A 15,819-nucleotide genomic window follows, 5' to 3' on the forward strand; every position below is an offset into this window, starting at 1 on the left:
CCGGGGGTCATTTTTCGACAGCGAAAAATGACCCCCGGTCATTATTCGACGTAGAAAAATGACCCTTTTGCCCGTAGAGAAAGTGTAACCACCCTAAAAATTTGCAGAACCCACGTGAAGAAAAATGACCCCCGTAGAAAAATGACCCCCTGTAGATTAAAGCTAAAATTTTTAGGGGGCAAAAAAAATTAGATAAAGAACCATATTGGCCGAAATGCTCACCTGAGCTTATTGGGAATAAACTGATGATATGTTGATCTCATAACATTATACAATTATAGTTATATTTTAAGGTAAATGCAATGATTCAGAATCTAATGGAGTAAAAGATTTATCAAGCCTTAAGGGTTAGGTAAACATTGTTTTTTGATGGTGGAAATCATCGAACTGACAGAAAAAATCAACAGTATTATATATTATTATATCCTCCGCATGAAAAGCGGGAGGGTATATAGTGATCGGGATGTCCGTCCGTCTGTTACGCTTTGAGGTATCCATCTCTTATCCGCATATCCTCATATATAAAAAGATGTGTTTGTGAAACAGCTATGCCCTTGTATGGCAACATAGCGAAGATTAAACTTTTCTTAAATGCAATTTAAATATATTGTTACCCAAAGTAGGGTCTTCTCACAAGAAATACAACTGCAAAATAGGAAAGCCCTAGCACCACTTGTTCAAAAGTAATGGCTAAGGATAAGTTTTTGAAAGGTAGGTCAAACTCAAAGGTCAAAGATGATGATTTCTTAAGAAAATGTTTAATGTAACAAGGATTTCATATGTGAAGTATGAATACCCTAGCCCTTACCGTTCAAAAGTTATGGCCAAGGTAAAAAAAATATCATAAGTACAGAAATCTCCAAGATCAAGGTCAAAAGGTCAAAGTTTTTAGTATCCAATGAAAGGTAATGCCAAAAAACTACATATCTGAAGTATGAGAGTACTAGTATCTACCGCTTAAAAGTTATGGCCAAAGTAAAAATTTGGCATTTTTGTGTAAAATGGGACAAACTCCAAGGTAAAGGTCAAATTTGGTGGTACCCAAAGTAATGTCTTGTCACAAGGAATACACATATTAAATATGAAAATCACAGCTCCAATAAATGAAAAGTTATGGTCAAGGTTAAGGTTTTTGCGGACAAACAAACCGCCAGATAGACAGATGGACATACAGACGAACACGATAAAACTATATACCCCCGAATCTTCGATTACGGGGACATAAAAAGAAATGGTATTCAATTAACTTTTCATATTATGATACATTATAAAGAAGACGTTACAACAATGAAAATGTTTGTTCTGATTTTCATTTTAAATTCTCTGAAAAATATACTCAGAACTGAGTAAAAGGGTGGAGTAAAACAAGAATTAGGGTAGAACCTATGTCGGAAAAGTCTTTGTCACAAGATTTTCAAACTTTTCAAAATGATAAATTAGTACTTGCTTATCAATCAGTTAAGATATCATGATATAGTTCCTTGTTTTTTAATCTAGAACAGGCTGTGAAACTTGGTATGGTATTTACATACTGCGACTTCACATTTTCAAATATTTTTAGGGGTACTTGTCATAAAGGGAGTACGAAAAATCACAAAAATACTTCTTCAAACATCGTCGTTCATAAACTTTATTAACTGAATAATATTAAACAATATTTTATCAAGAATAATTTCTTTTTTATTCAATTAACATAAGAGATTAGTCCACCATTAAAAAAAATAGTCAAATGAACTCTATTATTTTTAGTCAATTATGCACCCTATATTTGTAAATATTTTTAGAAGTCTTAGTCACAATGTTTTCAATCTTCAATATGATGAAGAACATAACCAAATGATTACAAAAAGTGATTAAAATATATACCTTTCCCCTCTAACTAATGAAAGATAGGCTATTTACCGATACTCATATTCTTGACCTTTTTGCAATTACACGGGATTTAATAATTAAATGACTGTTTGGGGTTACTTTCAGATTAAATATTTATCAGAAATTGTACTTTTACTTTAAAAAGATCATATTTAATAGAAAAATTGTAATCAAACACCAAGAATATGAATAGGTAACAAATATTTGTTAAAAGGAATGCACATCATTTCAATATAGATATCACAAAAATGTACACACGAGCAAACGATCTACAACACGTACATCTTTGACTTAGACACATTTCATCAAGATATTACACTATATAGCTGGCAACTAAAGATTTCTTACGATTTATGCATTCCTTCAAAATGGTTACATACCATTTAAATTATTACGAAAGTTGTATGTACATTGTAATTTCATTACGCTAGATAGTCTTGGGTTTGTCAACTTCAGGTCTAGATCTAGTAAATAAAAGCTGCCTACATATTTTCTCTTATTCCAGTAATACATTGCCATTAAGCATTATAAACCAAAAATATATGAATTGAATTAAGATTATGTTGGCATGATTGAATTCTGTGAATTTCAAAATGCAGTATTTTCTACCATTTCTACTGAAGATGTCAAGTACGGGAAAAAGTGGCATTGAATTAATTATGACGTCATAATGGATCTAGCACAGGTTAAACACATTTACCAGCTATGATGTCATACGAAGTAGGCTCTACGTTAAAAGAAATGTAATGAATACTGTGTGCTAAATCAAAAGTTTATGTCTACATGTATAGTTTTTGCATGAGAATGACTGTGTATTTTACACTAGCCCATAGCTTTACAGAGCATATTTTTAGGTCTTATACTTACCCCACCCCTTTCTTATTTAGGAGGAAGTCGATATTGAACAAAAAAAAAAAAAAAAAAAAAAAAAAAAAAAACACCCTACCTTTATTTTTCTATAAGAAGGAATTAAAAATAAGCTTAAAGTAATCTACTATTCTACTAATTTTTAACTGTTACTTTGCCACAATACTATCAAGTATACCTCCACCAACATTTAAAGTATGCTTTAATCATGGCGAAGTAAATTATGATATGATAGTACTTGTGTGAAGGCTTAACTTCATTTCAATATTTTATCTAGAGCCTCTTTCAGAATTATTGAAAGGTATAGAGTTTTATTTATATTTTTGCTTTTCATTTATTATTTATTTATTTATTTTTTTGATTTAACGTAATGTTCTTTTTTTGGGGGGGGGGATAAAAATTTCCTCCTCTTTCATTGTCAAATAGGATTTGCCAAACTTAAAAAACTAAAAGTTGAAATGACGGAAAATTTAATTTTTCCTATTAAAGAGTATTTAAACCTGATTTTTGCATGGTTTGATTTCTAAAAACAAGTGGAATATCATTCTTTAAGCAAACATTATAAGGAGGAATATTAAAAAGAATTTTATTTACTTGACAATTAAAGAATCTCTTTTCAAACACAATTTTAGCATTGAAAGACTACGTGAGTCTCTTAATTATTTCATACGACTTTTTGTATTTTTCTGGTTACAGAAAATGTAGAAATTAGTTTCGCTGTAAAAAAGATATCAAAGAGTGTATATTTTGTATCACTTTAAAGGGGGTCATTTTTCAATGGGGGTCATTATTTTATAGGACTAACATATAAAATAATGACCCCCTAGGACCCTTTTTCTACAAAAAATGATTTTTTTCTACGGGTGGGGGTCATTATTCGTCTTTACACCGGCGTGAAGCGTTGTAGCTCACATCCCTCATGAATTTTCAAAAATTATATTCATTTCATATATTAACATTATTTTTCTGACAAGTTGCCACAAGTTACGCCATTAAACTGCCATTTTTAAAGCAAAACAGAGGCCTGTTCAGCAGAGCAAGCGTTCGCGAGCGCTCGCAAAAATTACTATTGGAGGTATAAGGAATTTTGGCGAGCGCTCGCGAACGCTCGCTCTGCTGAACAAGCCTCAGATTGCACTATATAGTTTGACGTCAATTACGGTATTATGACGCAACAGTGGAGATATTCGTGCTCATCCATTGTAGTTCATGAGAAAATGTACAATACTCTAATTTGCAAAGAATCTTAAGGAAAATATTTGAAAATGTAAATGTTAGTATATCAACCTGTTTAAACAAAAGCATGACACTAGCCTTGTTTACATAACAAAAGTTTGGACCTCTAAATATGTCTTGTACATGTATCTAGACAACTGGCGTTCAAATGACAAAGGAAAAAACAAAAGTACACAAAATCAAAATACAAATAGATGACTTTTTTTTTATTTGTATAACAAATAAGATTTAAAAAAAACATAACATTTATCAGAAGAATAATATCATGACCTAAATGATATTCTAACGCTATTATCTCAAACTCAAGCTAAGGGGACCAAGGAAAATGTTTCTATGCACCTGAGAGTTTGAGGTATTGAGGATAAAATACAAAAAGAAAAATTTGTAGGGATTGAGGGGTGGTTTTTTTTGCCTCAAATATCATTTTTGTTTTTCAAGGAATTTATTTTTGGTAGTGCCCCCAAAATAAAAATATTTGGTGATATATCCCCATCCCACTTGAATGTCTTCCTGGGTTAAGAATGGTTGGTAGTTCTGGTGATGTGAATATGTTTGATTGAAAAGGAAATAAGAAGACACTCTGTTTACATGCATCAAACTACAGTTTGATAAGCCTGCGTAGCACATGGATTAGAGTGTCTGCTCTAGAGTCGCAGAGTAACGAGTTTAATCTTTATGTCGCGGGTTCAAATCCCGCTTTGGGAAGTGGAGACCGGTCCTTCCGATGAGACCATATAAACCGAGGTCCCGTGTGGAGGTAGGTGCTGGCACGAAAAGGTCCCACACTGCTTAATGGCCGTAAATGCTGCCGAGTATGGGACAAAATTTCCATCTCTTCACCGTCAAGTGGTGGTTTCTCTATATGAGTGAAAAAATTATCGAGAGGGACATTACACAACATACATATAAACAAAACAGTTGGGAGAATACCTATCAGAAAACTGTTATTCTCATGTAAGAAGGAGATATGGAGATAACGAACAGAATTCAATCTCAAAGTCCATAAAACAATACAAAATAAGAGCAGAGCAAACACGGACCCCCGAAACATCAGAGGTGGGATCAGGTGCCATGGAGGAGTGAGCATTCCCTGCCGACCGGTCACACCCGCCGTGTGCTCCTTATAATGATCGGGAAATAAAGGAAAAAATCCGTCGTCAATTCAGTGTATAAATAATGGACTAACCATTGGTATGAAAAACATCAGTCAGCATTTGACTCAATGATAAATTGTATTTGCTGACAAGGTCATTGTATCGACCAGAAGAACGTACGAAATGATGACTTTAAACGAGAGATTGATGATATTCTTGTTTCATCAAATTGCTTGTCAATAATATACCTCGTTTTAGAAATTGTTCATACGAAGAGCATGCTCTTGCGTATCGAATCAACTGAGATATATATACTCCGTATGAAGGTGATGAAGGTATATTGCTGCATACGAAATGGAAGTTAACGATAGAAAAGTTAAAATCATCACGTTTATCATATAGCTTGGTTGTTAGATTACCATTAGTGTCTTTTTCAAGTAAAATATCCAAGTATAAAATAGAAGTGTCGGACTCTGAAACTAGAATTTCAAAATCATGATTCATGTAACATGTATTGATATTTTACACTTTGTATTGAAACACCTTGACAAGTCCTGTATGGTATCCCACCCAGAGTGTAGACTTGTGTAAGGACAGTGAGAATGGTTGGTTCACTTCATTCTCTGTCAGTAAGAACTTCAAGAACTCCCCTTCAGCACTCAGCAGATGAATCCGTTTATTGTTGAGGTCAGTAACAAGGATGTTACAGAGGGAGTCGCACACTAAATCAGTTGGAAGAAAGTTCTTTGTCAGATTCTGTCCACGGTAGACAGTCTTTATATGACCAGAGGGAGACATAATCACTAGTTCACCTGTAGTGTTACTTGTACGGTTCACAACACAGATATCACTGTTACTGTTCTGTGTGACTCTGCGTGGCCATGTAAACATTCTGGTCTGACCGTCCTCCTGGTACTCATACTCATGGATGACATCACCTGTCACTGTGATGTGTCTCACCAGACGTCTGCTGTGTGACTCTAATTTGATTTGATCTGATTTCAGGTCTATCAAGGTGACCAGTAGTCCACCGTCCACTGACTGACAGATTCCTAATGGTCCCAGTCCTATCGGATCTGTATTGACGACTGTAGAGACAGATCCAGAGGGTGACAGACAGCTGATGGTATTGTTACTGGGATCAGTGAAATAAACATCACCATTATCAGTCACACACATGTCTCCAGAAATGAAATTTAATTTTAGTTCTTTTGTGCCTTGCTGATTGACTTTTTCTATATATTTTGATTGATATGCATGTATGTAACATTGATCTTCTCTGAATGTCTCCATGGAATATATTACGTTTTCTCCATGTTGAAATGAGTTTTTTTGCATTAAAACTGCATCATCTAAACTCCAAGTCTTTCCAATCATAGACTCGAGCAAATTGTCATTTATTTCACCTCTAGTGAACCTCACTGAATGTTCACAGTTTGTCATGTGAACCTCCAATTCAGATAACATTTTTGTCAGTTCTATGTGGTTGTCAATCAAGCTGTAATCTGACATGGTGTTGTTGTTCTTCTCCATGAATTCCACTGTGTCAACAATTCCTCTCTTCTTCTTCTCTAACTCAGATTTCACGTGGTTCAGTTGCTCATTCTTTTTAACTAGATTGTCTCTCAATATTTTCTCATGGCACTTTTTGATTTCTGTCAACCTGGCCATTATCTCATCAACATGCTTCTGTAGTTTTTTTGTCTCCGAGTCACAAAGCGCTTTATTTTCTGTGATCTGTTTTTTCACCTTCTCATTCTTCTCATCAATCCCAGGCAAATCCTCTTCCTTGATCTTCCTCAGAAATTTAAGCATACCTCTTCTCCTTTGGGTAGCTGCAGTGGTTAGAGTTTTCCAGTTATGATCTCTATGATTTGATTTCGCACAATTACCACAAATAAATTCAGCACAGTCCTCACATATAACATCAATAGGTAAATCATGGGTGTCACACATTACTATGTGCTCCTGAGGGGAACCCAGTGGAAATTTTGGTTTACTGGCTGCCATGTTTGTCGAGTGTTGCCTACCAAAATGACCTAGTTTTTACCCTGCATATTAGAAACCCCAAAGATTGAATGTGTAGTTGGACTTTAAATTTTTTCAATATGACACCAAGATGTGCAATGAAATGTAAACACACAGGTGAATGCTGCAACGTACATTAACATTAATGCAAGAGATATGCATTGAAACTAGAAGCTTATAGGTTTTGACAAGGATTGAGAATTTCATGTATATTTGTTTTTCAAATAAAAATGCATGAAGCCATTCCTGAATCAAATATGCTAAGTCTTTGTGGCACTATTTATCTTTTTTAAAACTTAAGGTTTATGTGAAATCATTAGTGAGACACTGAAACTTGCATTTTATTCCTAATTCAAGTACATGTATTTGTGACGCATATCAAGAGCATCAAATTTATTATTTTTCAAATAAAATAAAATGACATGTTTAATAATTGAATGATAATTTTGTACAGATCACGGGGAGTGGATCTAAGCTACCAGAGGGGTGTGCTGAGACAATATGTAAGGGGGTGTTTAAGGAGATACTGGTCCAATCCTTATCACAGACGGACAGATGTACGGTGTAAAGACGAATAATGACCCCCATCGAATAATGACCGACGGTCAATTTTCGACAGCGAAAAATGACCCCCAGTCAATATTCTACGGCGAAAAATGACCCCCGGTCATTATGCGACGTCGAAAACTGACTCTTTTGCCCGTAGAAAAAGTGTTACTTCCCTAAAAATTTGCAGAACCCACGAGAAGAAAAATGACCAGTGTAGAAAAATAACTCCTTGTGGATTAAAGCTTAATTTTTTAGGGGCAAAAAAAAAATTAGATAAAGAAGCATATTGGCCAAAATGCTCACCTGAGCTAATTGGGAATAAATTGATGATATGTTGATCTCATAACATTATACAATTATAGCTATATTTTAAGGTCAATGCGATGATTCAGAATCTAAAGGAGTAAAAGATTTATCGAGCCTAAAGTGTTGGGTAAACATTGTTTTTCGATAGTGAAAATCATCGTACTGACATAAAAAATCAGCAGTATTATATATTATTATATCCTCCGCTTGAAAAGCGGGAGGGTATATAGTGATCGGGATGTCCGTCTGTTACGCTTTGGGGTATCCATCTCTTATCCGCAACTCCTCTTATATATAAAAAGATGTGTTTGTGAAACAGCTATGCCCCTGTACGGCAACATAGCGCCGTTTAAACTGTTCTTGAATGCAATTTAAATATATTGTTACCCAAAGTAGGGTCTTCTCACAAGAAATACAATTGCAAAATAGGAAAGCCCTAGCACCACTTGTTCAAAAGTAATGGCTAAGGATAAGTTTTTGAAAGGTAGGTCAAACTCAAAGGTCAAAGGGTCAAAGTTGATGGTTTCTTAAGAAAGGTTTAATGTAACAAGGATTACATATGTGAAGTATGAAAACCCTAACCCTTACCATTCAAAAGTTGAGGCCAAGGTTAAAAAAGTTTTTTTCATAAGTACGGAAATCTCCAAGGTCAAGGTCAAAAGGTAAAAGTTTTTAGTATCCAATGAAAGGTCATGCCAAAAAAATTCATATGAGAAGTATGAGAGTACTAGTATCTACCGTTTAAAAGTTATGGCCAACGTAAAAATTTGGCATTTTTGTGTAAAATAGGACAAACTCCAAGGTAAAGGTCAAAAGGTCAAATTTGGTGGTAACCAACGTAGGTCTTGACACAAGGAATACACATATAAAATAAGGAATCCGATTATAAAGCAAGGAGCATTAATTCAAATTTGTCGTATAAAAATATTTTTACAGGGACTACTTATTCATATATCCTAGTTGAGCCGGTCAAAAGGTCAAATTTGGTGGTACCCAAAATAGGTCTTGTCACAAGGAATACACATATAAAATATGAAAGTCATAGCTCCAATAAATGAAAAGTTATGGTCAAGGTTAAAGTTTTTGCGGACAAACAGACCGCCAGATAGATAGACAGACAGACATACAGACGGACACGATAAAATTATATACCCCCGAATTTTCGATTACGCGTACGGGAACATAAAAAGAAATGATCTTCAATTAACTTTTCATATTATGATACAGTATAAAAAGATGTTACAAAAATGAAAGTGTTTGTTTTGATTTTCATATTAAATTCTCTGAAAAATATATTAATTTTAGAACTGAGTAAAAGGGTGGAGTAAAACAAGAATGAAGAAATGTAATGAATACTGTGTGCTATATCAAAAGATTATATCTACATGTATAGTTTTTGCATTGGAATGTGTATTTTACACTAGCCCATAGCTTTACAGAGTATATTTCTAGGTGTTATGCCCACCCCACCCCCTTACGTATTTAGGAGGAAGTCGATAATCAACAACAGCAACAACAAAAAACTACCCTACCTTTATTTTTCTATAAGGAGGGACTAAAAATAAGCTTAAAATAATCTACTATTCTACTAATTTTCAACTGTTACTTGCCACAATACTTTCAAGTATACCCCCACCAACACTTAAAGTATTTGCTTTAATTATGGCGGAGTAAATTATGATATGATAGCACTTGTGTGATGGCTTAACCTCATTTCAATATTTTATCAAGAGCCTCATTCAGTATTGTTGAAAGGTATAGAGTTTTATTTATATTTGCTTTTCTTTTTTTTGATTTAACGTAATGTTTTTTTTGGGGGGGGATAAAAATTTCCTCCTCTTTCATTGTCAAATGGGATTTGACAAACTTATACAAGCTAAAAGTTGAAATGAAGGAAAAATCATATTTTCCTATTAAAGAGTATTTAAACCTGATTGTTGCATGGTTTGATTTCTAAAAACAAGTGGAATATCATTCTTTAAGCAAACATTAAAAGGAGGAATATTGAAAAGGAATTTTATTTACTTGACAATTAAAGAATCTCTTTTCAAACACAATTTTAGCATTGAAAGACTACGTGAATCTCTTAATTTTTAATTTCTCACTTGAAAATGTTCATTGCAAGTCTGGTTGTTTTACCGAGGGGGGGGGGGGGGTATAAAAAGAATATGTATTTGCAAAGATTTAATATCTTTAATCATATTTTGATAGTCTGCATGTATAGGATGGAACATATGAAAAATATAGAGCATCGAGGCGTCCTGTCATCCATTTCTATTTTTATTCACTCGTCCAAATGAAACCTTATTAATTCGAACAAATTACTTATTTGTACGCACCGATATTAATTCGTCTGTTCCCAGCAATTTTTTTTCTGAAACAACGTATTAATGGAGTCAGTAAAGAAAAAAAATTATATTCATAAATTTCATCTCCAGCGTGCGTTTGATCCATTTACATGTACCATCTTTGATTTTCTAGGTTTGCTCCTTTTTCAGAGAAATGATTAATTGATTGATTGTTATTTGCTTAAAACTGAATTGTCAATATTTCGACAGAGAGAAATTAGGAACTTTATTACCCCTACGTGCTAAGAAGAACAAAGATCAAATCTATTCGAACAAATGCATGAATTACTCGAAGGAAGAACAATTATAATACACAGAATATTTTTCCCTTTCACCTGTTATAATTTTTGTATCACTTTAAAGGGGTCATTTTTCAATGGGGGTCAATATTTTATAGGACTAACATATAAAATAATGACCCCTAGGACTTTTTTTCTGCAAAAAATGATTTTTTTCTTCGGATAGGGGGTCATTTTTTGTCGTTGAAAAATGACCCCCGGTCATTATTCGATGGGGGTCATTATTCGTCTTTACAACGGCACTAAGTAGTATAAGCGGTCTGGTTGGGGTGGTCAATTGAGTGCACTTTTGGCCCTGGGGGGGATAGGTGGGTCAAGAGAGTGCAGATTGGGGGTCTGTGGGGATAGGGGGGTCAACTCAGTACAGCCCTAACCCTAACCCCTAACCCTAACCCTAGGGGCTAGGGGGTTCAACTCATTACATAGGGCTATGCCCAATACTGTGTTTACACTGTATATAGTTTTTTTACTATACGCTGCTACTACGATTTGGCAGCGACTCAAGAATGTGATTATGACGTCACGATTTCATTCACAGTCTAAAGCCTAGCCTAGCCAGTTCAAACTGGATTTTCTGAAAACAATAACAATAACACACACAATACAGACAATAACAGATTTTATTCAGAATCAAAATACATACAACAATTTACTTTTTCTTCTTCTGTGCCTTATCAGTCGTCAGGGATAGTTTTCTCTTGTGAGTAGTGCTGGGGCCTGGAATCTCTCTGTTGTGTTCCTTTTTCTCTTTTTTGTCTCCTTCTTTCACTAAAGGTTTGGTCTGGTGTGTCCGTGAAGTCTTGGGTTCTTGAGGCTTTTTCTCCAGTTTTTCTACTTCTTTCACTAAATTGTTTGTCTCCCTTCCTAGATGGCGAATCTTTTCCATCACGTCTTTTCAAAAATCACCAATATCATTATGAATTCTGTGCATGATATAGGTCATTTGATTTAGGATACCGCATAGCAACCTTCTTTCAGTTACATCCATAAGAATCTGTGTTTCTGATACGGCCTGTGTTGTATTTTCCTCTGTCATAATGTTTTAAGTCTGTCTAGTTCATAGTGCTTACGTAGAGTGATCGTAGATTTTCAGGTCTAGTTTATATATCATGGGATTGTTTAGGGTCGTGTGCATAAATGAGTTGGACTTACGTTTTGATCGTACTGTGTACGATTTTGTACACAGTCTAGTCAGCTAACTACCTATGCATTATGACGTCATACACTTGTAAAATTAAAGTTTCATTTTCAGTCTTTTAGTGTTTAAACAATTAATTTGATAACCATTTTATTTGTGATATTAATAATTATGCTTTTTTTATTATCTAAAGATAACATGATGAACTTTTCTCATCTGGAGTTAATGTTAAAAACAATTTTTTGAGATTAAAAACAAATATTTTCATGATCTTTTTTGGCATTGTACATGTTTGTTCAGGTTTTAAACATGCATTGTTTAATGCAGTACTCTGTCATATTAACAAAATGGTTTTATTTTTACAGTCATCAACATGGAAGATATGTTTTGTTCCTAACCATCTATAATCAATTCTCTATGAAGTTCAGACTGTCTGCTCTTCCTTTGGAAATACACAGTTAGTCAACCAACATAGAAACACACAAACTTGAAGGTAAAGTTTCAATGAGATACAATTGTAATATTTTATTTATTTATTAATTTTACATATGCATGTTTATATTTTTGAATTGATAAGTAAATGATTTATGATTTTTTTAAAATCATGAGGTTGATGGTCATGGTCATGTTTAGACTATATTGATCTCCTTTAGAAGAAGAGCTCCATATAAAGACATATAAAAATTCATGATCAAATTTTAAAACTAAAATGTATGATTTTTTTCTTGCCAAATGATAGTTAACAGCTGAAGATAGCATATGTATAGAATAAGTTAAATATGGCTAATTTGTTAACCCACCAGCTTCCTTAAAAGCATAGTTGGTAAAGATAGCAAGTTTTGACTCCAAAACTTGCTGATGAATTCTGAATTTTCCATCTAATATTAACATTATATCACAGGGAAAGAATACTATAATGTGGCCCATCAGGATGACCAGAAAAAAAATCGCAATGACCCTCTTGACTATGTATAAAGACTGTAACCTTATAACTGATGTAAGATGATCTGATTGTGTGATTGAGATTGAATACTGTTCGTTATTTCCATATCCTTCATTTAAGGTACTTTCAATATCATTTCTCTGAGTTTGTGTTCTTTCTTTTTAATAATGTAGTAATGAATTCAAGTGTTATATCTCCTTTAACCTCATTAATATGTATGCTTCCAAAATCATAGATCTGTCTGTATAGTTTCTTCAGCTCTTTGAACACAAATACCCTGATTCAAACTTTTGAGGTGAACATCATAGAGACATCATAGATGATTATCAGAGTGTATATATCACAATCTTGACCATAAGGTCAATTTAAATGGTCAAAGACACAACAAATGAAAGTGAAAATTTTTCTTTTTTTTTATCAGAATACATAATTTTGTAATAAACAAACACTGGAAAGTTACTCTCATAATGAGCCTTAATGTCTTCCAAGAGTTCAGTTTGGACTTCCTCCATTAATCCTTGTATCTTGTAATCCTTGTATCTCCAATGGTTTTGTGGGCTAAAAATCATGTGTCTTTAACAATCTTTTTTTCTGACAACTGTTTTCTCTTATCATCTATAAACTTGACTTCTTCTCTAGTCAAAGGTCTTTCAGGGTAATCCAAGTAATTCTTACCCTCTTTTGGAAATAAATGGTTATATTCTTCATTGGCTTCTTCTGCAATCAAGGGTCTTTCTATGTAATCTCTGACAACATTAGGATCACCCTTTTCTGGACATAATTGGTTATATTCTTCTTGAGAAATGATCTCAATAGTGCCATCTTTTTTTATTTTAACTGGTATACCTCTGTCTACATCTTTCTCTGAAAGAACTCTCTTTCCAAACTGAATTTTACTCATTCCTTTACTCCTTTCTTTACTAGAGGTGTTACCCATGGTTATTATGAAAAGTCAAAATCTTATGTTACAACTTGTATTTATACCTTTTTTGTCTTTATTTAGAATTCCATCAAGCTTATATTACATTACAATTTTTTTTTTCAACTAAGACATTATTGTTTTTGTTTTTCAGGATTCTCTAGTGAGGGCTTATGGAAACGATCTATGTCTACTCTTAGAATGGTGAAAGACTATCAGATTATGCAAAGACTAACAGAATATCCTCTCTTGGAACACTGAAACAAGAAAACCAAACTTAAGATGATGGAGGATTTAAGAAGAACATAGATAAATATGATTTCCAACGAATTTAACCAGTACGATCATAGATTGTGGTTTACAGGATGACAAAGAAAGGACCCAGGATTGTATCTTTCAATGTCAGACACTGACTATGGATAAAGTGTAATCATTTATCAAACTGAGATCTAGTCAAATCAAGTATTGAAAACATGATTTTCTGATAGTATGAGATCTTCAAAAAAAATTAATTCTCACGGACCTCAAAGTATCTGAATGTGACTTTTATTTTTACCAATTCATATTGAAGACTGTTGTTATGTATGGGAATTACACATTTAAACCTTTTATTTTTCATCTAATTTTTACAACCCCCTAGAAATTACAGAGATATCCAGATGCTGGATTTAATGTTATTATTTAACTTTCCTGGAATTGTAAATATATTTTGTTTTGTATGTATCATGTTTAATTTTGAATTTAAAATTGGTCTCAATAAGACCCCCAATAAAGATGCAAGTGTCACATAATCTGTGGTTTAATAATATCTTGAATATCTTTATCATACCATATTCATCATACTAATTACATATAGAATGGTTGTAGGAATACACTTTGTTGTTTAGGACACTTTGTCAAGGTCAAAGCATAAGATTATTGAGATGACTTCTTTGACAATAATTTGTAACCTACAAACTTCACATAATAAGTAAAGAATGAATCGAAGATTTTCTATAGATTTTTGGATCATTTTTCTCCTGGGTAAAAGTCAGTTGCTGAGATAATTAATACTAGCCTAGCCTAATGATGTAACTTTAACTAGAGACTTTATATCTGCTATATTGGGTGGCATGGCACATTCTTTGGGAAGAATTGAAATGTAAATCAAATGTACAATGTTCAAGGGTGTTTATATGACTATTACTATGTAATACCTAGGGTTTCTGTAAAAATCCTATATTCACTACATAGATAAAGACCGGTATAATATATATTTTACACTATGATGAAGGAAAAAAAGGTCAAAAGCTCTCGCCTTCATATCTTTCATATTCTGTCATACACAACAATAGATGAATTGCAGTCATATAACAAACTGAGGTCTAATCAAATCCTAGAATTGATTTTCTGATAGTATGAGATCTTCAAAAAAAAAAAAAAATAATTCCCAGACTTCAAAGTATTTAAATGTGACTTTTATTTTTACCAATTCATATTGAAGACAGTTGTTATGTATGAGAAGTATACATTTAAACCTTTCATTTTTCATCTTATTTCTACAACCCCTAACAAATTACATAGATGTTTAAAAGCTAGCTTTGGTGTAATTATTACTTTCCTGGAACTGTAAATACATTTTGTTTGTGTATGTGTGTGTCCTATTTCGAATTTAATAGGTCTCAATAGGACCCCCATAAAGATGTAAGTGTCCCCTGATCTGTGATGTAATAATATCTTGAATATTTCTATCAACCATTAGACTTCATGCTTACTACACAGAACAGGTTAAAGTAATACACTTAGTTTATAGGACACTTTGTCAGGGTCAAAGCATGAGATTATTGAGATTACTACCTTTGACAATAATTTGTAACCTGCAAAATTCACATCATAAGTAAAGAAAGATTCTGAGATGATCTATAATTTTTTGGATCATTTTTCTCCTGGGTAAAATTTAGTTGTTGTAACTTTAACATTTTGTGATAACCTAAAGACTTTATATCAGCTCTATTGGGTGGCATAGCATATTTTTTGGAAAGAATTGAAATGTAAATCATATGCACTATGTTCAAGGATGTTTAAAGACTATTACTCTGTAATACCTTAGAATTCTGTAAAAATTTTATTATCACTGCGTAGATAAAGACTGGTTGGAATAATTTATGTTTTGAAATAAGGTTTAGGGAAAAATACGGAAGCGTATTGCTGCCAGTTGAAAAAAAAATATTTTAAGTCGTA

General features: G+C 33.2%; 1 protein-coding gene and 1 long non-coding RNA gene across 2 annotated transcripts; one reads left to right on the plus strand and one right to left on the minus strand.

Annotated features, from left to right (window-relative positions):
* Nucleotides 1-5,591: 5,591 nt before the first annotated feature.
* Nucleotides 5,592-7,079, minus strand: LOC134263865 (uncharacterized). The gene has a single exon (XM_062746228.1). It carries the CDS (start codon nt 7,077-7,079, stop codon nt 5,592-5,594), a length of 1,488 nt encoding a protein of 495 aa, XP_062602212.1.
* A 4,870-nt stretch (nt 7,080-11,949) lies between these two features.
* On the plus strand, nt 11,950-15,359 carry LOC134263864 (uncharacterized). The gene is made up of 2 exons (XR_009991367.1): nt 11,950-12,230; nt 13,754-15,359. It is a non-coding gene; the product is annotated as an uncharacterized LOC134263864 (long non-coding RNA).
* Nucleotides 15,360-15,819: the final 460 nt, after the last annotated feature.

Source organism: Saccostrea cucullata, unplaced genomic scaffold (genome assembly GCF_032062105.1).
Source record: "Saccostrea cucullata isolate Sc308-1 unplaced genomic scaffold, CSIRO_AGI_Scuc_v1 ctg11062, whole genome shotgun sequence".
Lineage (NCBI taxonomy): Eukaryota > Metazoa > Mollusca > Bivalvia > Ostreida > Ostreidae > Saccostrea > Saccostrea cuccullata.